The sequence below is a fragment of the Calypte anna genome, chromosome 2 (assembly GCF_003957555.1).
Source record: "Calypte anna isolate BGI_N300 chromosome 2, bCalAnn1_v1.p, whole genome shotgun sequence".
Lineage (NCBI taxonomy): Eukaryota > Metazoa > Chordata > Aves > Apodiformes > Trochilidae > Calypte > Calypte anna.
In genome coordinates, this window is record NC_044245.1 from 7,097,359 (window position 1) to 7,122,805 (window position 25,447).

Below are 25,447 nucleotides of genomic sequence, written 5' to 3' on the forward strand. Positions count from 1 at the left end.
CCCCCTCCAAGCATCACAAGTCACCTGGGTCCATCACCTGTTGGATGGGACAGTCAATACCTGCCAGACCACAGGCACATCGGGCAGCATCTTCCTGGCTCTGCTTGTCCTCATTGGTTCTGGGCCACCACGTCCATGTCCTCCTTATAAATCATGCAGAATGAAAAGGCAAATTCATAGTATGTAAATCAAGCTTAAAAAAGATGCAGGTCTGTTCCCTCTTGAACACAGGCAGGTGATGAAAAAACAAATAAAACCCATAGAGCCAAAAGCTGGTGTTTAACAATTTATTCCATGGTCAATGAATGGGAAGGGGGGTGATGCCTAGTCTCAGCAGGCCATAGCTGGTAGGATGAAAGCTCAGTTAGAAGTAGTTGATGACTCTTCTGATGGACTGGACACTGGCACTGCGTGCCTGCCAGGCACTGAAGCTGCTGAACTCCCCCCTCTCCACCAGGTACATGCGGCCTCGGTAGTTGGGCTCCTCATACAGCACCCACCTGAGCAGAAAGGGTCCAAACACTGTGGTCAGGTGAGGTCACCTCATGCCCATCTTGAGTGGCTGCATTTAGGGACTTCAGTACTAATGGGGCTGCAGACTAACGGGGCTTGGTGGTCCTTCCTCAGCCCCAATCCTACTCTGCAGACAGAAATGTGGAGGCCACTGCTAGTGCTTCCCCCGGTTTCCAGCCTGACTGGACATGGACTTCAGAAGTTCTTTTGGGTTACACCAGCCATGAAACGTGGGACCAGAGGGTCCCTCTTTCACATTGCTGTAGAAATGGATCTCTCTGAGCTTCACCACATGCAACAGAAACAGTTTAACATCATTTAACAGTGTTAAAGAAGGAGGTGAGGTCCCTCAGCCCCTGGATAAACCTATTTTGCATACTCAGGAGAAATGTGAAGTGCTTGAAGGATGTTTTACCTTTTTCAGCTGACTCATTAGCTATGATGAGAACCATATTCAATGATTTCTCTCTTTGCTAGTAATTCCCAATGGCCTCTGATGCTTTCCTGAGAGCAGGAGTTGGCTTGGTTATCTTCACTTTATCACTACATCCAGAGTTAACTACAGCTTTCCTTTGGAATACACTCAAATAGCAACACCCAACGATGCTGGTGGCTTCAGCATCCCTGACTTTTTCACCTAGCTCAGCTGCATTTATTTATCATGTCTTCCTACATTTGAAGATCTTCAAGTCTGGAGCAATTCTGATGATACGGAGGGACAAACTTTGCTGCTCTTCATCACTTCAATACACACTGTTCTAAACTTATGGTGGCCACAAGTGTCACATCTTGGGTCTATTTAAAGCTCCCATGACTTTAAACCAAGGTTTGCCATTGCTTTGATAGTTTTACAGTCAGATTTCTACCCCATTGGTGCTGAATGTCTCATCTCTGCCTCATTCTTCTCTTCCCAGCTTTTTAAATGAATATTATAAGGATCTCTGCTGCTTATCCCACCTCTTGGCTTAGCAGTGACAACACAGCAAAAATGCAATATTCCAGATACTCCACAGTTTCTGTGATCTGTCTCTTGTCAGGAATTCAGCTCTGGATTAGGACCTACTGTATGTGAGATGTCCAGGGAATCCAGTACTCCTTTGAGTACTGGATAGGTCAAAGCCCTCCAGGCCTAGAGATTGGTGAACTCAGATCAGTCTGACCCAGAGCAAAAAGATGGAGTCCCAGGAAAAAAAGTGGTTTATGAAACCACTTTATCAACAGGCATTATTTTTTTTTTAAATAGTTAAAGTTTAGGGTGTTTAGTTGGCCCATCTTACAGATTCCTTGACAGAACTGGATTTATTTTGTATTTCTGAGAAGACATAAGGTGGGACTGTTGTGGGTTCTCTTTCCCATCTACCACTGATATGACTGACACATCAACCACAAACCTGCCCCACCATGCTTGCACAACCTTTGCTGCAAGGTGCTCAGCCAAGACATTTGGATCCTGAGCCTTTCCTGCAAACAAACAAGTTCATTCTTTGGCACTTTTTGCAGCCAGTTTATAACTGAACCAGAATTACCTGAGCATATTTTCTTCACCTTTCAATCATTCCCTTCTGCTGAGAACACCTCACATTACTGAAAATACTGTATGGTAGTGGGACAGGAATGTTCACAGGACACACCAGGACATGGTGGTTCTTCCAGCTCTTGTCTGTTCTAGGGCATCCTTCATCAACTAGTGAACCCCAGGGAACAGGGCAGGAGTAGAGCTGTCCCTCATAGTCACTGCCTTTCCCAGGACCCCTCTGTTTCTTTTCCAAGACGCAGCTGAGATCTGTGCAGAGCTGCATGGAGGGAATGGGACAGGCTTTGCTTGGGGTAGAGGGAAGCAGAACCTACTGGCTTGTCCATCTGCTTAGTGAAAGACTAGAAAAAAGAAGAATAAAAGGAATAGCAGAAAGATGGGAGTGAAGTGTATTGGTAGAGCAAGGTGATGTGTGAAGACATGTATGGCTTATTTAGCTATTCCTTTATTGCCTAAAACTTACATTCTCTGAGTCCATCAGCAAGAGAGGAGATCAAGTCAGTCAGGAGCCCAGAAAAAAAAAAAAAGTGTAAAAATGATCCTGTCCTCAAACCCAGCATGGGAGAGCTGATCCAGGCACATAGCACAGAGCCCTCAGACATCTCAGTGCTGTGTTTCTTAGCACATGAACCCAGAGGACATGGAAATAAACCAGGCATGGAACCAGAACAAGCCCAGAGAGCCAACACAGGCAGCATGCACTGAAAAAACAATGGGGGAACAAGAAGCTTCAGCCTGTACCAAGCAGGATGCCCTCAGCAGGACTCAGTTCCACATGGGGCTCAAGCAGTGGCATGGGCAGCTATTGCCTCTGCCAGAGGGACTTTACATAAGTGTCCAGAGATAGGACAATGGGAAATGGTTTTAAACTGACAGAGAATAGGTTTAGAATGGATACTGGGGAAAAGTTCTTTAGTACAGGGATGGTGAGACTCTGGAACGGGTTGCCCAGAGAGGTTGTGGATGTTCCCTCCCTGGAGGTGTTCAAGAGCAGGTTGGATAAAGCCTTGAGCAACCTTGTCTAGATGAGAGGTGTCCCTGCCCATGGCAGGGAGCTTGGAGTAGATGATCTCCAAGGTCCCTTCCAACCTAAGCCATTCTATGATTTATTGGGCAGTGATGTTTGGGAACCTCTTCTGGGTGGTATTTCACAGTCTGGCTGCAGAACATCTACCAAGTGCTCATAAATGCTTCAGCAGAACAAATGGTTGGCTTGGTTCCTTCAAGTTATATCACTATAGCTTAGAAAAGCCCTTTTTGGGGTATTCTCTCCTGGACTGTAAAAAAAAAAAAAAATCAGCTTTTTAAAGTTGTTATTTCTAAGCTTTCTAAGGGTAGGAAACACACATCTTTTTCTAAACCCAGATGACACAATATGTGATACCAGAACTGACTCGGCCCATGGGACAGGCAAAGCCACTCATCATGTGAACCACAACAGCTTCAGAGGAGACAGCAGCTCCTCAAAACTTCACCAAAATAGCAAGCTCATGTCCAGCATACCTCTACAAGCTTTATCATCAGCCTTTCTGGCTCTGTGGGGTAGCAGTTGCCAAAAAGAGCACTGGGGAAGGTGCCTGACACCTTCAGCCCCAAGGAGAAATGAGATGGATACTGCATTGGGAGAACTGTGAGGATAAATGGCAGGGGGAGACTTCTGGGAGCAGGCAGGGAACACAGTGGGACCCTGCTTTACCTCTGCTTTCTGCAGGCACAGGGTAAACCAGATCCAGTTGCAGCCTGAGGATGTGCTGGAGAGAGCCTGTGGCTGAAACTCCCCTCATCTCCAGGGACCCCATCTCCTCTGCTTCTCAGATGGTTGAGGACAGGCCCTTGGAGGACTTTGCCAGGTTTAGTCCAACACCAGCTATAGATGGGGTTACCTGGGGTCACCTGGGCTTGTAGGGTCAATCCCATAGAGAAAAGCAGTGCCACAGGGTCCCTTTCCCCTCCCTGGTTTCATGTTTCCCCCTGCAGCTCGTGGCCACCAGGATGCTCTGCACATTCCTGCCTTTCCATGGCCTTTACAGACCCTTCCCCATCCTTTCAGTGACCATTTTTGCTGGGTTTGGATAGAACCCTACAAAACTTCAGTGTGTTTCCCTCACCACTGTCCTCACAGTATTGTTATTCCCCTATTTTTTTATTGTTACTCAAAGCCTTTAAGAAGTCATTTAATGTTAATACAGGCAGTTTAGGCTCCCAAGCTTTCTGTCCCTTCCATGTTTTGCAGGGGAGGGGTAAAATCAATCTGAAAAATTTAAGTGCTTGAGAGTTTCTGGGCAGCTTCCCAATTTCTCAAGCTCCAGGCTTCCACACAGGAACATGTGTGGTAAATAATTGTCCCTAAAGCTCTTGCCAGAGAACTTGCAGGCTCTCTCTTGGCTTTATAATGTTGGTACTCAAATGCCTTTAGCTTCAAATGCTCAATGTTACCAGAGTCTTCAGTGGGCTCCAAACATTTCTTCCCATCACTAGTTCTGGTAAGTTCTGCTCCTTAGTTTTATTGAACTACCACTACCTGATCTTAAATCTGGGTTTTCTGGGAGAGGAGAAGTCTGTTGAATCAGAAAAGTTCCAACAGGACACTCACTGTCAGGATGTTACAAGCTTGGGTGGCAACAACCTTTTCACTTCTCTAGGAACAAAATGGCTGTGGACAAAAGATGTCCAACATCCCATGCTGGAAACAGGTGAGATGCACAATATCTAGTCCAGGACACATAGAGAAAATCCATTTTGTGCTCCCTCTTCTGAAGGGGATTCCCTCTGCACCATGTCTCACTCCAGCCACACTTTCCATGGCTCCAGGAGGATTTTATGGCATTTCCTCACTCCCAGCACACTTGCAGAGAAAATGCAATTGTTGGACAGAGAAAAAGGGAGACAAAGAGCAATCCACCTCCCAACTAGGGAAAAAATAAACAAAATACAAACCAAAAACGAAGACCCACCCCTGTTTTTCAGAGACATGACTTAATTTTAAGCTCAGACACTGCTGCCTCAGTTTTGCTGTCCAAGGAGGAGGTTTCTGCTGTTGCAGCAAGCCTTGGTGAAGCCACTTGCAAAGCAAAAACCCTGACCTGCATCACCTGGAGTTACCAATCCATCCCCTCCCAAAGCCTTTGTGTGGATTTTAAAGAGGTGTTTAGAAATATGCAGAAAAATTGTAAAGAGAGAAGGAAGAAAGGAAAGGAAAAAGGAAGGGGGAAAGGGGAAAAAGGAAAAGGGGGGAAAGGGGGGAAAAAGGAAAAGGGGGAAAGGGGGAGAAGGGGAGAAGGGGGAGAAGGGGAGAAGGGGGAGAAGGGGGAGAAGGGGGAGAAGGGGGAGAAGGGGGAGAAGGGGGAGAAGGGGGAGAAGGGGGAGAAGAGGGAAAAGGGGGAGAAGAGGGAAAAGGGGGAGAAGGGGGAGAAGGGGGAGAAGGGGGAGAAGGGGGAGAAGGGGGAGAAGGGGAGAAGGGGGAGAAGGGGGAGAAGGGGGAGAAGGGGGAGAAGGGGGAAAAGGGGGAAAAGGGGGAAAAGGGGGAAAAGGGGGAAAAGGGGGAAAAGGGGTCTTGTAGGTTGTGCTTAGCTGCTGCCCCCCAAAAATCCTGCCCCTGTCTAGTGGCTTACACTGGGCAGGCACCAAAATTCAACCATAGGCTGAACTGACATTTTTAGGCTTTTTCCAAGCTCCCTTGGCATCGACAGACTTTTCCATGCTGGGGGGGAGTCTCTGCAGCTACCTCGCCCTATGCGTTGCCAGGTTCAAACAGCACCAAGCAGGGAGCCCAGCAGAACCAGTGTTGTTACTTACGCGCCGTCACCGTACACTTTGAGGGCATTGATGGAGGTCTTGTCCCAGCCTTGTCCCTGCAGGAAGGAGCAATCTTCTGTCAGCTCCAGGCTGGGGCCACTAAACTGGCTTCCCTCAAATATTTCAATCCTGTAATGCTCGCCATGCTGGGGAAAAAGGGATTTGAGTCAACAAAATCAAACAAACCAACCAAACAAAAGAGCAGCAAATTATGTTCCCTGACTTTTATAAGACAAAGAGGAAGGTGGGATGGTGCTTTGGAAAGGGAATGTGGAAAGCTGTCCAACACCACCAGCATGCACAGAGCACACACAGACTCCCATTACACTGCACCAGCCAGAAAAGCAGCCAGAACATCCTCATCCTTGCACCTGGCTGCATCTTCCTACAGCTGCCATCCATGGGCAGATACATTGCTCCTGGGCTGTGTTGTGCCCAGGCACACATAACCCCTTGCACAGCTGCAGATCCCCCCCACAGACCCCCAAACACAGCAGCCTGTGCACTCACACAGCCACACCAGGTACACAGAATCACAGAATCATCCGGGTTGGAAAGGACCTCTGGGATCAGCAAGTCCAACCCTTGATCCACAACTACCGTGGTTACCAGTCCCTGGCACTGAGTCTCCTCTTAAAAGACTCCAGGGATGAAGAATCCACCCCCTCCCTGGGCAGCCCATTCCAATGCCTGATCACCCTCTCTGTGAAGGGTTTTTTCCTAATATCCAACCTAAAACACCCCTGGAAGAGTTTAAGACCATGGCCTCTTGTCTGACTGAGAGCTGCCTGGGAGAAGAGACGGACCCCCAGCTGGCAGGGTGCTCAGAGATGTCAGACTATTCTCCTAAACTAAGTTTGACATTGCCTTGAGAGATGTTGTGCCTTTCCTTGAGCAGAATAAAAATTAAAAAAAAAAAAAAAAAAAAAAACAAAAAAAAAAACAGGATGAAAAGCAAGCTAAGGAAACTTTCCCAGCATCGTCATTGCTGCCGGAGCCTTCGAGGGTGACATGACATCGATTCCCCTGGGAAGATTTCTGCAGCCTGTGGCCCACATATGTGGGACAGAACGAGCTGAAAGGACACGTTTAATCCAAATTCAAAGGATACCTAAACGCGTTTTTCGAACCAAGAACGTCAGCGCAGGAGCCGGCCGGGGCTGCCCTGCCAAACCCCCAGCAGGCGGCTGCCGGCAGCAGCCCAGCGGATACCGGGGCTGAGGAAACAAAACATTCCTCCGGGAATCTGCTGCGAAAATGCCTCGAAGCACTTGCTGGCGACTCCACAGGGAAAAAAAATCATGGGCCAGGGAAGGAGGAGGAAGGAGGAGCACGTCCTTACATTCCAGAGCGTGGGGCAGAGAATCCTTCCATGTAGGGACTGCAGAGGTGCTTTGGGAAGGACAGCACCGACCTGAACAAACCCAGTGCCGTGGCTAAAAAGGGGATTTCGGGGCCAGAGAGAAACCTCAGCAGCTCCAAGTGAGTTCATCATTGCCCCAGGCAGTCAGGAGAGTTGAATGGAAAGTCCTAACACAGATTAGTTTTTCTTTGGTACTTTTTAATCTTCCTGACTAAACCTTCCTTCCGGATGGTGCTTTGAAAAGCCTCGTAAGGGGAGGGCTGTCTAATGTGGGGGAAAATATAGTTTTATTTTAGGATTACTGGGGTGGGAGTTGAACATGATGACTGAAAGGTTTTTGCAACAGCAGAGGGTTCAGATAGAATTTGCTAGGAGCCACCCAGCTGACCTGTGGTTCGGTTCGGGAAGCTCTCAGACCTCTCTCTCCCCCTCTGGGTGCATAGGGGGCTCTGGGCTACATGCTGCAGCTCAGACTTGCCTTGGGCACCAACCCCTCTCCTTACTTCTGAGAGTATTTCATAGCAACTCACATTAAAAAGGAAAAGCACATGATGCCAGCAGGACTGTGCCACCTCATGTGAAAAACCGTGGGAAAATCCCATCCCAGTCAATCTGCTGTGGGAGGATGGGGGTGGTGTCTTCCCCCAGCTGGAGAAGCCCAGGACACCAGGACACAGGCTGGTCCAAGAAGGGACAAACCTTCCCCGGGAGATTGCTTCCTTCCCAATGGGATGCATTATTTCTGAAGAGTGTAGATTTTGGTTACACTTATTCACAGGGCTCCCACTACCAGGAGAAATAAATCCCAATGGCAGCTCCAACCCACTGATGCTCCACTTGGGAGAGCAGCACCCACTCACCATCCCCACGGGCCGGCAGGAGCCCAGGTGGTCGCTGCGGCTGTTCCAGCGATAGAAATCGGGATACTCTCCATGCTCCAGGATGTACTGCTGCCCTCGGAAGTCAGGGTGATCAAAGCAGACCCAAGCCCCACTCTGGACACAGATGGAGTTGACACGGTTGAGGAAACCTCGATCCTGGAAGCTGCCACAGCTGCCACAGACCTCCAGCTTCCTGCCTGTGAAGCATTTGCCTTCATAGAGAGTGATCTGGGGGAAAGGAGAAGAATGGGCCCATGATGAGGAGGAGCAGGGACATGGCTACACCCCCATTTTGAGTAGATGGGAATGTCTTGCAGGCTTATCATATTGGGATGGTTTGGGGTTTTTTTGGCTTTTTTTTCCCCCCACTGTTTTTCTGGAAGCACAATGCATCCCATCCTGCATTTGCAACACTTCTCACCACCTGGTGCTCGCTTCCAAGTATTTCCAGCAGGAACGTTTAAACAGGAAACTCAGCTCCCCAAACGTTGCTCCTTCTGCCACACCCTCCCTCTCCCTGCTACCAAATCTGCTCCTGGTGTCATCGATAACCTCACATTCCCCCCCCAGCCCCCCAGGATGATATCACCCTAAGTTACTCCTTCAACCCAGAGGATGTTTGTGCTCTCCAGCTGGAAGGGAAGGGGCTTGGGTCATTACTTACTTTTCCTGAGTACTGAGACATTTTCTGCTGGCTGCTATCCAAGACCAAATGCAGGAGCCAAACTAAAACTGATGCACAGGAAGGTTGGACACCCCATTATATAGCAACCAAGATGAGGTGGGGGGAGCAGACAGGGCCAGTGTCACCAGGGCTTGTCACAAAGCAGGGGGATGGGGGGCTTTACACTTTCCTGCTTTGTAGGCAGAACCACTGGTGATGGGGGTGCTGAGTCCAGGGTTTTGATTTCAGGCAGATGATCTGACAAAAGATTTGCTTGGCAGGGCTTTGGCTGATTAGCAGTGCACTGCTCCTTTTTTTTAGACTGCTCCTTTTTGATGGACTTTCTTTCCCTCTTTAAAAAAAGAAAAATATTTACCCCTTTATTCCTCCCTTTTCCCTTCCCTTCTTTGGCTTTTCCTTTCTTTAACTTTTTTTTTTTAATTTGTTTTTTTTTTTTTTTTACTTTTTTCTTTTTTTGAACAGACAAGAAGTAAGGAACCAGCAGCAGCTCTAACCATGGCACATAGTTTCATGGTTTTCTCCTTTTTTACTGTTTTTTTTCCCCAGCTTCTTCTCACCTATTTCATTGTGGCTGCCAAAAGTGAGAGTCCATGGAAGGCTCCTCCCCAGTAACACATGGCACTCCATTTCCCAAAACAATGGTTTCTTGTTCAACCCTTTAACCTCTTTAAATGGCATGTCTGAAGGCCAAGGACCCCTCCAAAGCACAAAGGTTGGACTTGCAGACCCACTGACATTATTCATAAGCATAATTTTTACCAATGTTTAAAATTTTCATCTCTGAAGCACTGAGACACAAATAAAAATCAGGATTAGAGTGATTTTTACGCCATACCCTTGATAATAAATTGATACTACCCCTGTAGCTGTAATTTGGCTTTGGAATTTATCATCTCAGATGCCAGGACAAGGAAAAGCTGCTTTACACTCCACTCTTCCGTGTTGTAAGAGAACCCAGAGGCTTTGACTGCCTTACTCTCAGGATAAATCATAGAATCATAGAGTCATAGAATCATAGACTTGGCTGGATTGGAAGGGACCTCAGAGATCATCAAGTCCAACCCTTGCAACCCTAGCAAGGTAAGGTCCAGCTCCTAAGCCCTGTCAGTTTATATTAATGAGCCAGGCTAGGAAGAGGTGAAGGCGAATTCAGGGTGGTAGCCCATGGACCAGCACACTGAGATGTACCAGGGCACCATTGTAGTGAGACAGGACCAGGTGCCCTGAGTTATTGATGAGTGGGTGTGGGTTCACCTGTGTCTGGCCTCCCTCCTGAGCATGTGCAGGAGCAGGGGGCCAATAAGAGAGCAGCTGACACCCACAGAGAGAGCTCTCACTCTTCAGTGACGATGGAGAAGCCCACAGCTCGAGGAGCCCCAGGAGCAGGCAAGAAGGGGTAGATCCCGAGGCCACAGGAACAGCCCTAGGACATCGTCCAGGAATGGGCTAAACCCCGAGGCCTCAGGATCAGCCCTAGGAGCAAGAATGGCTCCTCCCGCTTCATCTGGTGGAGAATGCGGGCAGCCTGCAGAAAACCTAGCTGGCACAGAAACTGCAAGAACGTTCTCCCTGTAAGGTATGATCAACAAGCTCTCTGGACAGGAAACCCCAGAGCAGAGGGGAAAATCCCATGAGGAAGGGTTAAATCCCGAGGCCCATGAGGAAAGAAACCCTGGAACAGAGGGAAACCAAGCCAGAAGAGCAGATACAGGAGGGAGAATAATAACTAGAAGAACAACTTGCAGAGACTTTGTGAAATATGCCTAGGCTAAGCCCTTGAGCAGAGGGAAATCCCATGAGGAAGGGTTAAATCCCGAGGCCCATGAGGAAAGAAACCCCGGAATAGAGGGCAAGTGCCTGGGACAATTTGCAGAGACTTTGTGAAGAGTGCTCAGACAGCTTGCAGAGACTTTGCCAGAAAGGGGCTGACATCGAGCGAATATGTGGGTATGCTTAATTCCCCTTAAAGAAAGAAGGTTGAAAGAAAGAAGGTTGAGAATTCTCCCCAAAATATGTGTAAGGGTTGAGAATTCTCCCTAAAAATATATGTAAATTGTGTGATGTTTAATTCCCCTTAAAGATGTATATGTAAAAAGATGTAAATATGTAAATGTCTATGTAAATGTCTGTGAAAAAAAGAAAAAAAAAAAAAAAAAAAAGGGGGGGAAATGTAGTGAGACAGGACCAGGTGCCCTGAGTTATTGATGAGTGGGTGTGGGTTCACCTGTGTCTGGCCTCCCTCCTGAGCATGTGCAGGAGCAGGGGGCCAATAAGAGAGCAGCTGACACCCACAGAGAGAGCTCTCACTCTTCAGTGACGATGGAGAAGCCCACAGCTCGAGGAACTCCAGGAGCAGGCAAGAAGGGGTAGATCCCGAGGCCACAGGAACAGCCCTAGGACATCGTCCAGGAATGGGCTAAATCCCGAGGCCTCAGGATCAGCCCTAGGAGCAAGAATGGCTCCTCCCGCTTCACACCATGACAGGAAGAGATTTGTGTTCTCTACTATTTATTATCTGTGGAAGAAACCTCCCACCAGCTCCTATTCATCCAGTCATCCTCTTATCACCCATGGGGCATTCATTGTCCCCCCTCTGCCACTGGGGTTCTGTTCCCTGGACCACCAGGGTACCCACTTCTTCATCTGCACCCTAAAAGCTCATTTCTGGGCAGGTTGTTCCCATCCACACAAGCGCCAGCAGCCTCGCATAGCAACCCCACTCTGCTGCCTTTGCTCACTGCTTCACTTCCAGATTAAAGACTGTAAGGGAAGCAAGGATGTCATTATTACAGCTTAAACGTGCACCACCCTTTCAATTAAGATATAAAAGTTAATGAGTGCATGGGTGCACACACGTAGGCTGAGCTGGAAGGTGTTGCATTGGCTGGAGGAGGAAAGAGGGAGGTGGCACATTGTGTTTGGGGAAGAACCACATCCTTTAGCTGACACAGGTAAACCTGCCCTGGCATCACAGAAACACTGGTTACATTTACATGCTCTGATGGGAGGCAGGAAATGATGAAGAAAAGTCTCATTTAATTAAAAAAAAAACAAACCACAACAAACCAACAACTACACAAACCCTCATTGAAATGCTGGTGTTATTTTCTAGGAGCCAAATTAGTCACCAGATGGTGTGAGAAAGGTAACACTGCATGGGAAGTCCTGCTTGGAGGAGTGGCAGCCAGGGTGGGAGGCATTAGGAGCATCACCCAAACCAGCCCTTCCCCATCCCCATCCCCTTGCCTTGCATTTGGCACCCTGGGAGGGAAGGAGGAGAGGTGTCCCTCCTCTGCGTCCTGGCTGGGAGCACCAAGGTGACAAGGTGGCCCTGTTGGTGGCATTGGGACCCAGCACTCTGAACCATGGGGGGTGTAATGGTTCCACAGTTTTTGGGTTGGTGCCTGGGACACACAACAGACTGACCCCAAAGTACCTGGTAAGGCAAACATTACTGCTGGAGGTGGGGATTATGGAACCACAAAAGCTGGGTTTACTCTGGCTGTCTGATGATGAGATTTTCCTGTTCCTCCTAAGGTGTGAGCTTTAAATTAAATCTGCAGGAACTTGAAGTATCTGAGACTCGTGCCCAGTTGTTGGATTTGTTAGAAGTTGTCCAGCAGGTTCAAAAGCTACCTTAGGAGAGATGGAAAGAGAGCATGGCAACTTTATCCTCATTTCTTTGAGAAACCATGTTAAAGATATGAAATGACTAAGGACTCATCTCTAGGGGAAAAAAAAAAGGGGGGGGGGGAAATTATGGAGGAAAGTAATACTGAAGAACAGCAAATCATAATTCCTTGACAAACCCCCTTAATTCCTTGCCAAGGATGGAAAGACAGCAAATGGAGATAAAAAAGCACCTTGAGAAGACTGTGGCCACCATCAAACTTTTGGGCTTGCCTCCTGCTTGTGTCCAGGGGCAGGATCACACCAGCCCATGGAGCCCACACTGACAGGATCTGGGCAGCCCCCCTCTGCTGCAGCTGATTAAAGGCTGAAGCACTAGGGAATAGACTTACATGTTTGTGCTTTAGGATTTAATGGGCAAAACCCACAACTCTGAGATATTTTGCATGTCTTGGTTAAGAGGGAGTGAGAAATCAGGCTTCACCTCCACAGAGGTGGCTCCAGGCTATGCTGTCCCTGCCTGAGGACAGGAGGCAAGTGGTTGGAGCCATTTTGCTCCAAATCCAGACCAGAACAAGAGGTCAGAAACCCAAACATCTCAACACCACAAGCTGGCCAAGGTTGGTTTCAGGTCCATTGCAACCCTGTGGTGACATCCCCAACAAAACTGAGGTGGGAAGGACTCAGGGCCACAGGACACTTGGTGCCAACACCAGCCACAGAGATAGTCCCAGCCACGCTAGAAACCAGAACATAACCACTCAGGACCAAAACACTCTGCCTGGAAAAATGTGGCAGCTTCAGCCACTGCTCTGCTCTCCACATCTCACCTGCACACAGAATCTGGGAACTGATCTTGCCCTCTCACAAAGTGGTTTCCATCACAAGCAAGGTTTTGTTGGCATGAGTGGTCTTCAAACAGGTGGTGAGATGGCATCACCCCTTGCCAGAGGGTTTTATGTAGAATTTATGGGTGTGATTTTTCAGCACAGCTCAGCAGACACCTGCCTGACACCAATCTGCAGTGCTGGGTGGTGCTGGCAGAATGATGCTGCTGAGATACCTGAGTTATGGTAGGGAGATGTCAAACTCCCTCCTTCTCTGCTGCAGAGTTCCTTAAATGAGAGGGGTGTAACTCCTGGAGGTGAACCTTTGGGAGTGACCTCACTCATCCTAACAGGAATATTTTTTAGCAGAGGCTGAGGTGGATTCACACTCTGCTCAGGTACCTACTAGGACCAGTACAACCCTATGCAAATAGTAATTAAGTGAGCAACAGCCAAGAAATTGCACCCTGTCCTCTGAAAGGGGTATATTCCAGCTTCTGAAGGAACTTCCAGTGTTTGCAAAGCAGTGTTAACTTGGCATAGAAAAAAAAATAAATCTATTTCAGAGCTTTCAAAAGGCCATTTTGCTTCAAACAAATCTGATTTATTCACACACATTAGTATGAGATACTTGTAGATCATTTGACATGGAATAACCTTTGGGTCTATCTAGCTCCATCCCATGGTGAATTTTTTTGGCTGGCTGCTGAAAAAGATGATCACACCTAGTGGACCACTTCAGAGCAACAACAGACCTCAGAGAGAGAAACCATCCTGATGACTGGAGGGAGAGTTTCTCTTAAATCTATGTTGTTCCCTTTGTTGTTCCCAGCCCACCTCACACCAGATGCCCAAGCACTGGTTTCCACTGGTGATTATTTACCCAGTGCCTGGCTGTGCCACATGCTGCCTCCCAGAGCTGCTGGGGAGGCTGTGGGACCCCTCTGCAAACCATCCAAGCAGGAAAATGACTTTCCAGGATGCATCACCTGCAGCTGGAGATGGGAATCAGCTGCCAGGCAATGGTTTTGGAGCTCAACAGGTTGTCCTCATGGTGGATTCACCAAAGCATAAGAGTCTCTGCAGTACCTCTGCCGAAGGTGGCATCTCTTATGCCCTCACTCAACATCCCATGCCATGCAACACCTTGTGTTACCTCATGTGGAGTAGACTCCAAAAAAACTCCTCATGCTTGAGCAAACCTTGTCACAGAATGATGGTTCAGACCTGGCCAGGTTCCTGCTAAGAAAAATAGCTCCTCACCTTGGAGTTGGGACCTGCTGGTCAGGTTTAGTCAAATATTTATTAACATTACAGAGATGCATACTGAAAAAGCCCTGCAAACACTTGTTTTCAGTAACATTCTGCCTAGGGATCAGTAGTAGTGCAGTTCATCACATAGCAAGCAGCTGACTGAGATGGGCTTGGATTTCATTTTGGGGAATATCAGAAACCCAGGGAATCCTTTCCTTTCAATTTGCAATTTCAAAAAAGGAAAGGTTCCAGTAGGGAAACTTAAGAATACCCACAAAAAATCTGGATGCTGAGGACACCCATCACCCAGACCTAGTTTAGCCACCATTCCACAATGCCCATAACAAATTGGAGGCATCTGTGCAAGGGTTCTCCCTCCCCAGCTGTCAAAGGGGAGTAATTTTCATCCCATTAGATCAAATTGTGAAGATTAACCAGTATTAGCCAACTGCTCTGCAGACAAACAGGACTGATTACCTAAGGCCTAATTAGAACGTGGTGATTTCACCTTCTCCAGCAATGCTCATTAGCAGGATTGAGCCCAGCTAGCCCTGGGCACCTCATCACCACCTGCACAGCAACCCCTGACACCTGCATGGAACAGCAGCACAAATTTGTTAGCAGCAAAGGTAGAAGAGGGCACATTTCTTTAAAGTAAGGTGGAAAACCCAAAGGTGCACAGAAGACACGTAGGCCACCTGTCTCACTCTGGGCTGCAGCCCATCCTGCACTTCTAAGGAAACTGCTGCAAGCTGGGACAGACCCTGCTGGGTGTTCTGTGCTCACTCATGCCAGAACCAAAAGTAACTGCAAAAGTTGTCCCTGTTCACTTCCAGGGTGCAATTTCAGGCATAGAAACTTCTCTGTTGAAAGGCACTAGAAAATGGAGAGCCTGAGGTCTTCACCATTGCCTTCAGTGATAGCAGAGCTTCCTCAGCAAAGTCCAGTTTCAGCCCATTCAGCTCTGCCCTTGGTTGAGGAACAAGATAAGGCTGCCTGGCCCAGGTACAACAGATACAAGGGAGCAGTGGAAACAATTCTCCAGCTTTTTTCTTCTCCAATGTGCATTCAGCAACACTTTAAAAGAATTTGGGAAGAAACATGAGGTGGAAGACTTCACAGACCCAAAGGAGATTGCCTCCAGAGTCTTCCCCACTGCAGGGTTGATCAGGCAGGGATAAACTCTGATGTGCATAGGAACAAGAACAATAGGAAGAAGAAAGATTACCTCTACTTCCTACCTGCAATCCTCCACTTGCTGAGCTGCACCTGCCCCATCACCTTCCTCATCCTTGGCATCTCCATGCATGGCAGACTGGGAGCCAGGCAGCTCCAACCCTTGGGCTCAGGATATCAAGAGGTTTCTCAGTATTTATGCAGCAAAATGCAAGAATTGGATGGGAGAACAACCAAGGCAGGAAACATTTGCAGAAAAGCACCTTTCAAACCCACACAAGTCAATGGGAATTTAACTTCAGTTATAGTAGTTAAATATTGGTTATTTCCTCAAAGGAAAGGGATCTTCACACTTTCATTCCTACAGAAGAAAGCTGGGCACAATTAAGCCTAGATCAAACATTTTTTTTTTAGCTTTGGACAGGGAACCTGCTTCATTCATTACTTACCTTTTAATCCACTCACCATTTATCACAATCCTCCAGACAACTCTAAAGATCAGGGGAGCTGCCAGACAAGGTCATCAATTCAAGGCAAGCAGCAGTTTGCTAGATACCCATTTCTTCCTTCTTTACATAGCACAGGGCTCCCAAGATTGCCCACCACCCCATTTTAGGGCTTTTACAGTGAAGAACTAAATCTGTAGCAGCCTCAAATCAGCATCATGAAGGAGACTGCCCCAACCTTGATCAGATTACAGCTGCTAGAAGGTGCCACCTCGAGAAGCCAACTGCAATCTCTGTGCAGCAAAGGACAACTACTTCACTGCCCATCTTACTACAGATTTCATTACAACAGCAAGACCATTGCACATGGCTGGTCTTTCATCTTATTAGCAGAGAAAAGGTTGGATAAGTGAAATCATTATTTCTTACTGATGAGCCAGAAATAGGACACATGAAGCCACACACATTGGTGAGCCCAGTTCTTCAGCTATCAGAGAAAATGCAAGAGCAATACATGTTTCTCAGGGCTGAGCACAGAAGTGTTGAAGGTCCCATTACAAATCATCCAGATGACCTGCACTGGCCCTCAAGCCCTTCTGAAAAGCCTCACCCTTGGAAGGCAGGGACTCGATTATCCCAGGACTATCAAATTGCACATTTCCTCATCCATCCCCTTGCAGGCATCAGCAGCTGGTACAGGGCAAGCACCAACTCTTTACACTGATCACCAGTACACATGCAGCTCTTGCTTCAAAGAAGAACACAGTAAATGTGGTGTTTGAGGTTTCTGATATTCTGTAACTTCTGCCTTTTGATGCAGGCCACATGACATTGTGTCTGTGATGCAACACCACAGGCTGGTCATGCAACAAACCACCTCGTGAGCAGGCAAGGAAGGTTACTATCAAACAGATGGGTATTGTTTCTGTGTTCCACAGATGATTTTCTGGATCCTCAGCAACTTCATCATCAGCCCAACTATCCTTGTTCCAGAACTGCAGGAAGGAACTTTCTTGGGAAGGAAACCTACTGCACAGCCCAGGTGAGTCTGGTTCTGAAATCAAGCAGGTAGTGCCTTCCCTCAGTGGGCTCTGACTCTGCTCACCACAGCCACATCCAGCACCTGTGACCATCATCCAGCTCCACAAGCTGTGTTTAGCACAAGGTATCAAACTGCAGGTAACAAAGAACCTTTCAAAAACTCTGGAAAATATCCTAAAGAGAGAGAAGTATGGGGTTTTTTTTGGCCAGGAAGCCAGTGAACCTCAGTGACCCAAGCTTTTTAAAATAAACTCTTAATTCAGGGTTTAGATAATTTTCTATATGAGGGAACCACTCTATAAGAAAGGATGAGATGCTGAATTTCCATCTTTTTAGCACAAACCAAAATGCAAAAGCTAAAGAAACAAACAAACAAATGCAAAAACATTGCAAAATCCCATTTTCCTCTTGCTGGAAATAAAATCTTCAAATGGACACAAAAACACAAGAAACACTTCATTTAATTAACTGTACTCCAAACCAGTATCTGTCGTTTCTGTTGTTGGTTTGGGTTTTGTTTAAAATACAAGAGTAGGTCAACTACATATCTAAAAAATACATACTTGAAGCAGTTTGTTTCTAGACTTAAGAGATTAAAGCTTGTTAGGCCTCTAGTCCAAAATACAAGCAAAAATTTGCAGCTTGCTAAGGGAAGCTGCCCAGAGACCCCTCACCTCTACCAGTGCTCTCCAGATGCCAAAGTAGAGAAATGCATGATAAGCAACCCATGTGAACTTGTTCAGGCCATGTAACTTATTTTAATGACATTTCTGTTTTCTTAGCAAGCCTATGCTTGTGAACTGGATAAACCCACTCCTGACTCCTAGCTTCAAGAACAGTGTGTGTTGCAGGTATCTGCTGGCTCTCTACTTGGAGACACATGAGCACCCTTTACTCCAGGACTCTTAGCAGTTAAAGAGCAAAAGCTCTGACTGAAAGCCCAAGCCTTCCCTTCCAAACCTGAGGTGTCACTTGTGTCCCCTTCCCAGGAATTAGAATGGTTGGGACCACCTGCAAACAACTTCCCAAGAAACAGTCAATCCACTGGCTCCAAGGATCTTGGTACCTCCTCTTCAGGTCAGCAGATGAGTTTTTCACAAAAACAAGTTGACATGAAGTTATTAACAAAAAAAAAATTTATAACCAAGGCATTAAGGTTTGCAGCTATTTTATTTACAAGTATACATTTAACACAAAGAAACACTGATATCCAAGCCTAGTTAATAGTAGTGTAACAATATGCATCATTTTGATGATTATTCTAACCAACAAACTACACTGAAAAATTAATGCCAGTAAAATTCTTGGTCATAATATTAAGAAATACAATATATAAATTGAAAATATGATTGCTTAAAATTTGAAAATGGAAGTGAAGCCATTTGCACAGGAGTCAGAGTTTAACATAATCTGAAGGGAAAGGCTCCAAACCAACTGTTTATCTTTCAGGTTAACAGAAGAAAAAAATAAAAATAAAAGAAGCATAGTTTATCCTTAAAGATAATGGGCAGTTTTGCTTCTTCAGGTAGAATGTATTCCCAGTGTTTTCAGGTTTTGCAGTGGAAATTACATTACTGAGCATGAAGACTTCCCTTGTGAAGCTGCCCCATCGATTTTTTCTGCCTCCAAAATTATCCTCTTAAAAACATCAACGGCAGTCTGCAAAGAGTGATCACAAGATTAGTAGGTAAGAAGAAACTGCTCACCCACTGAAAAAGTGTTAGAAGCTTTACTGTCTACACCAACAGATAAATGCACATCCAACACTTACTCCAAAAATCAGAGGGAAAATATGATGATTCCAGTTTTGAAAACAACCATTTGGAAGTATAAACCTCTTCTCCACAGCAGTCCTCAACTATTTTTTCTATCATTACGTGGTGGGCAGGTATAAACTGAGCCATCCAACAGAGCTAATAACTGCAGTCAGCTTTATTTTAAATAGTAAGCTTGCACTGAGTGACTATCAGCATTAAAAGATTTTGCTGGGCATAAACCAATTCATTCCTTCTAATCATCTTTAAGATTCCAATTACAAAAATAATTACAGTAGATTTTTCAGCTCTACACACTGACTTTGCACTGCCCAGTATGAGGGTAACATTAATATTCTTTGTCATCATGCCTGTGTAAGGACAGGATTGCACACAGTGCAAGAACAAGAAGGAGAACATGAGCCAAACCAGCCACTCTCTAATATTAAACAATATCCTTCAGCAACTCCTTCTGGGAGAAAGGGGTTCATAATTTAAACAGCCTGAACCACAGGACAGACATCATTCTCACACACATCCCAGCTTCATGTATGGAACCTACAGGATTGTAACAGAGTCCAGTGCAAAACTGTGTGCCACATATGTACCAGGGAGCCCCTCACTCCTTCAGAGGGAAGGCAGAGTAACCTCACAGCAGGAATCACTTGTTCTGCTATCAGCTCTGCTTGGTGTATGTCAAGATTCCACACTGAGCATAAAAAAGTCTGGTGAGAAAGCCTCTCCCCCACTGAAGGGCCAGGAGATGGAGCAGAGCACATGGGGATCTCAGACAAGTGATCCAGAAGAGCCCAGACACACACTAGTGAGGACAAGTTAAAGATCTTGGGATGAAAACACACAATTTCCCATGAAAAAAAGTTCAATTGAAGCAGAGACATTGAGAAAGGATGTTGGACCACTCAAGTGATTCAGGAAATTTTATGGCAGAATATAATTAAGTGCAGTTGCCTAGAAGAATAAAATTATACTAAAATCAATGACAATTTTAAAGCACTTTTCTTATCTACAGTACTTTCAAGATTCACCATATGATCAGTACAGTAGCATGTGAATCAACCTGGAAATTGTCTCCTGCTCATCTCAGACATGCCATTTTAAGTTTATCTAACCTCTAGCCATCTGTTCCATGAATTCCAAGCATACACTCCTTAAGAAGGAAAGTATATTCATTACATAAAAGAAGTCACATTATGAAAGAAGGGGGGGTTGTTGGTTTTAATCAGCAGGCTAAAGAGCAGCCTGTGATTTATGACTATATGTTCTGACCTGACAGATGTTTTTCTGCCTCTATAACGTGTTATTCTTAATTGAATCACTTCCAAATGAATCCCATTAATAATAATTAATCCCCACAACAATCTTAAAGCAATCTTAACGAGATTGGACTGAATAATAAAGTTGCCCATATTTGTGCTGTTTGCACACAGTACCCTCTGGAGCTTTTTAAAATATTTCACCACGGGAAAACAGAATATTCCTCCTTAAAATGGAGGTTCCCTGCAACCCCAACAGAGTATGACAGAAGTGGCTCATTAATCCAGTAATGATACAACATATTTCCTGAGCAAATTAAACTCAAGAACCACAATCAGGACTGCAGTTGCTATCAAACTGGTTCTGTTCCACTGATGAAGTTTCCCTTAATCAAAGCTTGGTGATACAAATCTACTGCACCAATGTTTCCTTACTTAGAACTGAAATTTTCAATGGTTTCATTTTAATGCACAAGTCCCCTTTTATCCTTGCTTCAAAGCACCCACTGAAAAAACCTCCACAACTTACTCTGTCAACCAAGAGGCTGTACATTCTCTGTCAAAGACGTGCTGTTTGAAACATTAAAATGTAGGAGTTTGGGGCTTGTTAATTCATTTTGGAGAAAATATGTAGTCACTGAGAAGATTTAATCACTGTCCTACAGTTAACATTTAGGAATCTGTAATTCAGCCCAAATTTGCTGAAGGATTTTAGAATGAGCTTTTAAGCAACACAGGAAGCTGCATTTTGTGACAAGAAATACAGAATGCAGCCAGACTTTATAAGCATCTGTCTCCATATGGTCCAGTTACAGAATGTGGGTCACACCTAGCCTACAGAAAGCCATCTGGCTTTCTTCTACCTTTTCCCCCTGAGGAAACAAAATACATGTCAGCCTGGGCAACACAGGCTGTTTAGCAAGCTTAGCACCATGCAAGAGACACCAGAGGCTCAGCTGCTTCTGTAGAAGTATCCCTGCATGTGAGGACAGACAGCTTGGGAGGTGCAAACACCCAAACCCTGCCCCAACCTCCAGGGACAACCAGTCCTTGGGTACGTTGTCTTTTTATAACTATTCAGCTGTTTTATTATATCTAGGGGGAAATTTTCAACTGCTCATACTAGTAGTTTATATTGGCACAGAACTGGACAAATGAAATGGAACAATAGTCAGGTAAAGGAAGAGAGCTTTTCTCCCTCTATCTTTTGCCAGTCCCAACACACTCTTCCAGGTAACATGTCAGACCCCTGGAGAGGGGCTGGGATCCCAAACCACTCTGAAGCATTTACTGAGTACTGCAAGTACTGCATCATCTGAGCTTAAAGATGAAGTTATTCTTGAAAAAGAAGCAATGTCTCAGGCAACTGCTTTTTAAAAGAATTCAATTTTGGCAAGAAGTGAATTTTTTGCCCCTTCCTTGCCTCTTCTAAAACAATATTACCTAATGAATTTTGCATATCTAAATGAACACAATTTGGCTGCTTGTTACTCCCCAAATTCTTCCAGTAAAAGTTGGCTCCCAGCTTCAAAGTGGGTTTAAGACCAATGTGGATTCTGGTTGTTACTGTATATTGTGCTGAGATTCAGAAGCACTGAACTACAGCTTAGGTGAAACAAAGTGAACTCCATAGTGCAGGCTCAAAGCTCCTGCAATCAGCCAAAGCAGTTGAACATATCTGGTAATAATAAAGCAGCTTGAGAAGGTATGATAGTAACAGCCCAGAACAACCTAATGAGGTCTGTTCCATTAAGTCTCTGAATTGCCTTCTCAAAGCCCAGGGATTTCTCCAGATGAGAGAAGTGCTGCTGGTATGCTGGCTTCTCTGAAAAGTCCTACCATATCACCCCTGTCTGCAGGAGCTCTTACACAGCCTCAAATATATTTAATATTGTGAACCTTTGGCAGCCACTACCATTTATCATCACCTCAGCTTTCATCTTTGAATAGATGGAAAGTGAGAAATGCAAAGTCACACCACTTATAGAACATGGTATCTAGATAATTTGTGGCAGAATAAGTCTAGTTTGTTGAAATTAATTTCTAGAACTACTTTAATTGCCCAGTATAGTATAGCTATGCTTCCAGGACTCTCATAGATGCTCCAAAAAGGGTTGTTTTTTTGGGTGAAAGCAGGAAGGGAGTCAATGCTTTCCCACCCTCTTGTAGGAAAGGAGCCTTTGCACCTGTTAGCACCTGTTAAGGGGGAGCACCTTCTCTGGTTTCAGCAGTTCCTTGCAAAGAGAGCTGTTTAAAGGGCAGACCACATGGCTGACTGAGTTTTAACTCTTTGCTTCTATAAACATCATGCACCAAACCAATTTCACACCAGAGTACTAGAAATGGTCACACTTTTGCTCCACATCCACCAAATACAGATGGCAAAGTTTCAGAGAGAAAGGATTAACAGAGTTCCTGCCATTCAGGAAGGTCTCAGCTCTCTGCTAAAGTTCTTAAGCTCTAAATTCCCAATCTAGCCCAGCTCATCCCTTCAAGCATCACATTAGCTTTCTGTAAAGCAAACAGAACCTGAAGCTATTTTGGAAGGAGTTTAGACTTAATCTTGATAGGCAAGTTACATTTGCTGTACCAAGCCAATACAGGTGATGATTTGGATAAGCCTTCAAGCAAAAAGTGCTGACAGACTTCTGTTTCCATTAATGTTGATTTACATAAGCTTAACATTTAGTACCAAGAGAATGACAACACTCCTTGTTACCACATTCAAAAATAAACCCCTTCCCTGCCCTCCAAACCAGAGAGACAGTTTCGTAGTAAGAGAACATACCCTGTCTTAGAGGTCTTTGTATCAGCTGTTTTGATCCCATCAAACTAGGATTTGGAGGGAAAAACTCGTGTGATTTAGAAGTGTTCCTGGTCTAACTCATAGGAAGGGATGCTACAATTCTTCCTGAAGTCTCACAGCTCTGGGACTCCACACTTTGTTCTCAAAGATCAATCTCCCACCTCTTCAGAGGCCAGCATTTCTCTACAACCATATGCAACAAGACTAAGTCCCCAGTTCTGAGCTCCCTGATGTTTTCTTCCATACATCCCAAGCCTCCAAAGGCAGCATGCCAGCCAGCCTGAAAGATTGTCACATGCTGTGGGCACTCATCTCAGAAGTGACATATGACCTCCTAAACTTCTGAGGCCAGACAACTTTCAGGTGTGTTATGTATCTAAGGCAGGAAGGAGGAATTGTGTTTGAGCACCTGTTTCTAACAAGCTGTGTCTAAATCCAGAGGGAAAGCAACCTGCAAGTGCTATTCTGAAGGATCCTGCTGAAAGGAAGACCTGAGCAGAACACCTTTGACAGCAAAAATTAACACAACTTGTTTGCATAATTTGGAAGCATTGAGTTGATTTAAAATAAAGGGAGGGCAGGGGGGGAACCAGATTTTTTAAATTGATTTATTGAATTCAGTTTTCTTAGGTCTGCATTTGAAGCTCTTGAGCAGTACAAAGATACTGAGAAATTTAATGTTTTCACAATACCCAATTTAAAAAGGTGAAAGAAAGTCTTAGCCGGAAACAGAAGTACTGATACACTAACTCCAAGTGTTTCATATCTGGAAGGGGGGAAAATAATCCAAGTTCTTCCAGGGAAAATTCAACTTTACTCAAATAACTTGTAGAATTTTTGATAACAGATATCAGACAAAACCCTTGATTTTGAGCATGGAGGACAGGGAAAGAAAGGGAACTCAACCAAGTCCTGTCCTAGCTATAAGACTCACCTTTTGATTGTGCTGATGTTATCAAGGAGGACAAGGATGTGATTTGCTAGGCTAAATACGAGACAGTGTAAGTGTTTCTTCTGTATAAGAGCTTGTTTGTTTAGAACTAGGCTGACAATGTCCTTTTGACCTTATCATATGCCCATATTTTCAAAAATGCTTGAGACATGTAGGGAAAAAAAATAAGTAAAAAAGAAACAAAGAGAGGAAAAATGGACACTTCCCCTCACAGCAGTAATTACCATTACTTCAAACCCAAACTAGGTGTGCTCTTGTAGTTTAAATACCTAAAGTGGCAAATCAATTACAAAGTATTACTAACAGCCCAAGGAACAAATTGAAATACCAGAATTTATTTAGGAGGCATTTGAAGAAAGATAAGGCAACCAATAAGATGATATTTAACTTGTAATTAAACACTTCCTGTGATAGGAAACCAGCAAACTATAGGAAACAATCTGGGCCATCCTGGGTTGGATTGTGCAGCTTCACTACAGCTGTATCTTGGTAGTCTCTGACAGAGACTACTCTGCAGCACTAACATTTTTTTTTGTTTGCTCCCCCCACACACCCATGGACCCACAAAGCAATTATTGCCCACATTGCAGAGATGGAGCCTTGCCAAGCACCTTTTAACAAGAGGTTCAGCTCCTTACACCAGCTCACTACTTCTGCAACTGCAGTGACCTCCTATTTAAGGTAACTGCAGCAGATCACAGACCCTGTTCCACCCACCACGTGGATCTGAGTTTGTGACAAAGTGTTCTGGTATGTTCAGTGAAGCTTAACTTTCAGTTCTTTGCTTCCTCCTTCCATGAGCAGTTGCATGGAAAAACTTGCACACATAAACCTGAATGCAGGAAGCCATTTTGTTTCCAACCATTTACACAAACTATCTGTAGAGTACATGCAAATATTTTACCTTCCTTTAAGTGAAACCGAGTCATTCCACTACATCGCTATTCTAATGAAGTGAATCTTAAATCCATTACCTGATTTTCTTTAGCAGAAGATTCCAAGAAAGCTGCATTCCAGGATTCTGCTAAAGCTTTCCCTTCTTCATAGCTGATCACCCTGACCAAAGGAAAAAAAGTATTTCTTTATAACTTGCAAAAAATTTGGAATTTGAGACATCAGGAAAGACCTTGGAGTACTGAAGCACATAATGCATGTAGAAGGAATGTTCTGTGAAGTCTGATCTGGAGCATTTGCTTTTGGGCTGCTGTCAAATACTCCACTGGGCCAGGCAAAACTTTTATGTGACCCAGAAAAGCAGCTGTCCCAAAGTATTGCTTTGTTTGAACAATCTGTAACATCATCTGGTATTTTACAGTTGTGAAAAATCCACTTCTGTTTCTTGTTTTGAAAAAATCCCAAAGCATTAAACAACCATCACTGGAACCTCATAGCAAAAGTCAACATTACAACAGAAGTTCATGGCTCCTAGTTCACATCCTGGACACAATTTATTTGCCAGTATCTTATTTTAACCTACAATCTGATTTTTGTAATGGAAAGCCAAGAACAAAACTAG

At 45.1% G+C, this 25,447-nt stretch overlaps 2 protein-coding genes across 3 annotated transcripts in view; both read right to left on the reverse strand.

The window, feature by feature from the left end:
• Positions 1 to 279: 279 nt before the first annotated feature.
• On the reverse strand, positions 280 to 8,771 carry CRYGN (crystallin gamma N). Its single transcript, XM_008500743.2, has 4 exons — positions 8,751 to 8,771; positions 8,066 to 8,314; positions 5,843 to 5,988; positions 280 to 500 (listed from the first exon to the last, which is right to left on the reverse strand). Exons 1-4 carry the CDS (start codon positions 8,769 to 8,771, stop codon positions 365 to 367), a joined length of 552 nt encoding a protein of 183 aa, XP_008498965.1. The 3' UTR covers positions 280 to 364.
• A 9,525-nt stretch (positions 8,772 to 18,296) lies between these two features.
• RHEB (Ras homolog, mTORC1 binding) overlaps positions 18,297 to 25,447 on the reverse strand; it is a 39,630-nt gene continuing 32,479 nt past the window's right edge. For both annotated transcript variants that reach the window (XM_030444089.1, XM_030444090.1), the window contains 2 exons: positions 24,906 to 24,987; positions 18,297 to 18,804 (listed from right to left, as the gene is read on the reverse strand). In XM_030444089.1, the coding sequence (XP_030299949.1) occupies positions 18,712 to 18,804; positions 24,906 to 24,987 (175 nt within the window). In that variant the 3' untranslated portion in view covers positions 18,297 to 18,711. The remainder of the gene's footprint in view (positions 18,805 to 24,905; positions 24,988 to 25,447) is intronic.

Coding starts and splice junctions, on each gene's coding strand:
- CRYGN (XM_008500743.2), bottom strand. CDS start 8,771: ATGTCTCAGTACTCAGGAAAA. Junction 5,989..8,065: donor CCTGCCGGCCCGTGGGGATG/GTGAGTGGGTGC, acceptor CTTTTTCCCCAG/CATGGCGAGCATTACAGGAT. Junction 501..5,842: donor AAAGTGTACGGTGACGGCGC/GTAAGTAACAAC, acceptor CTTTCTGCTCAG/GTGGGTGCTGTATGAGGAGC.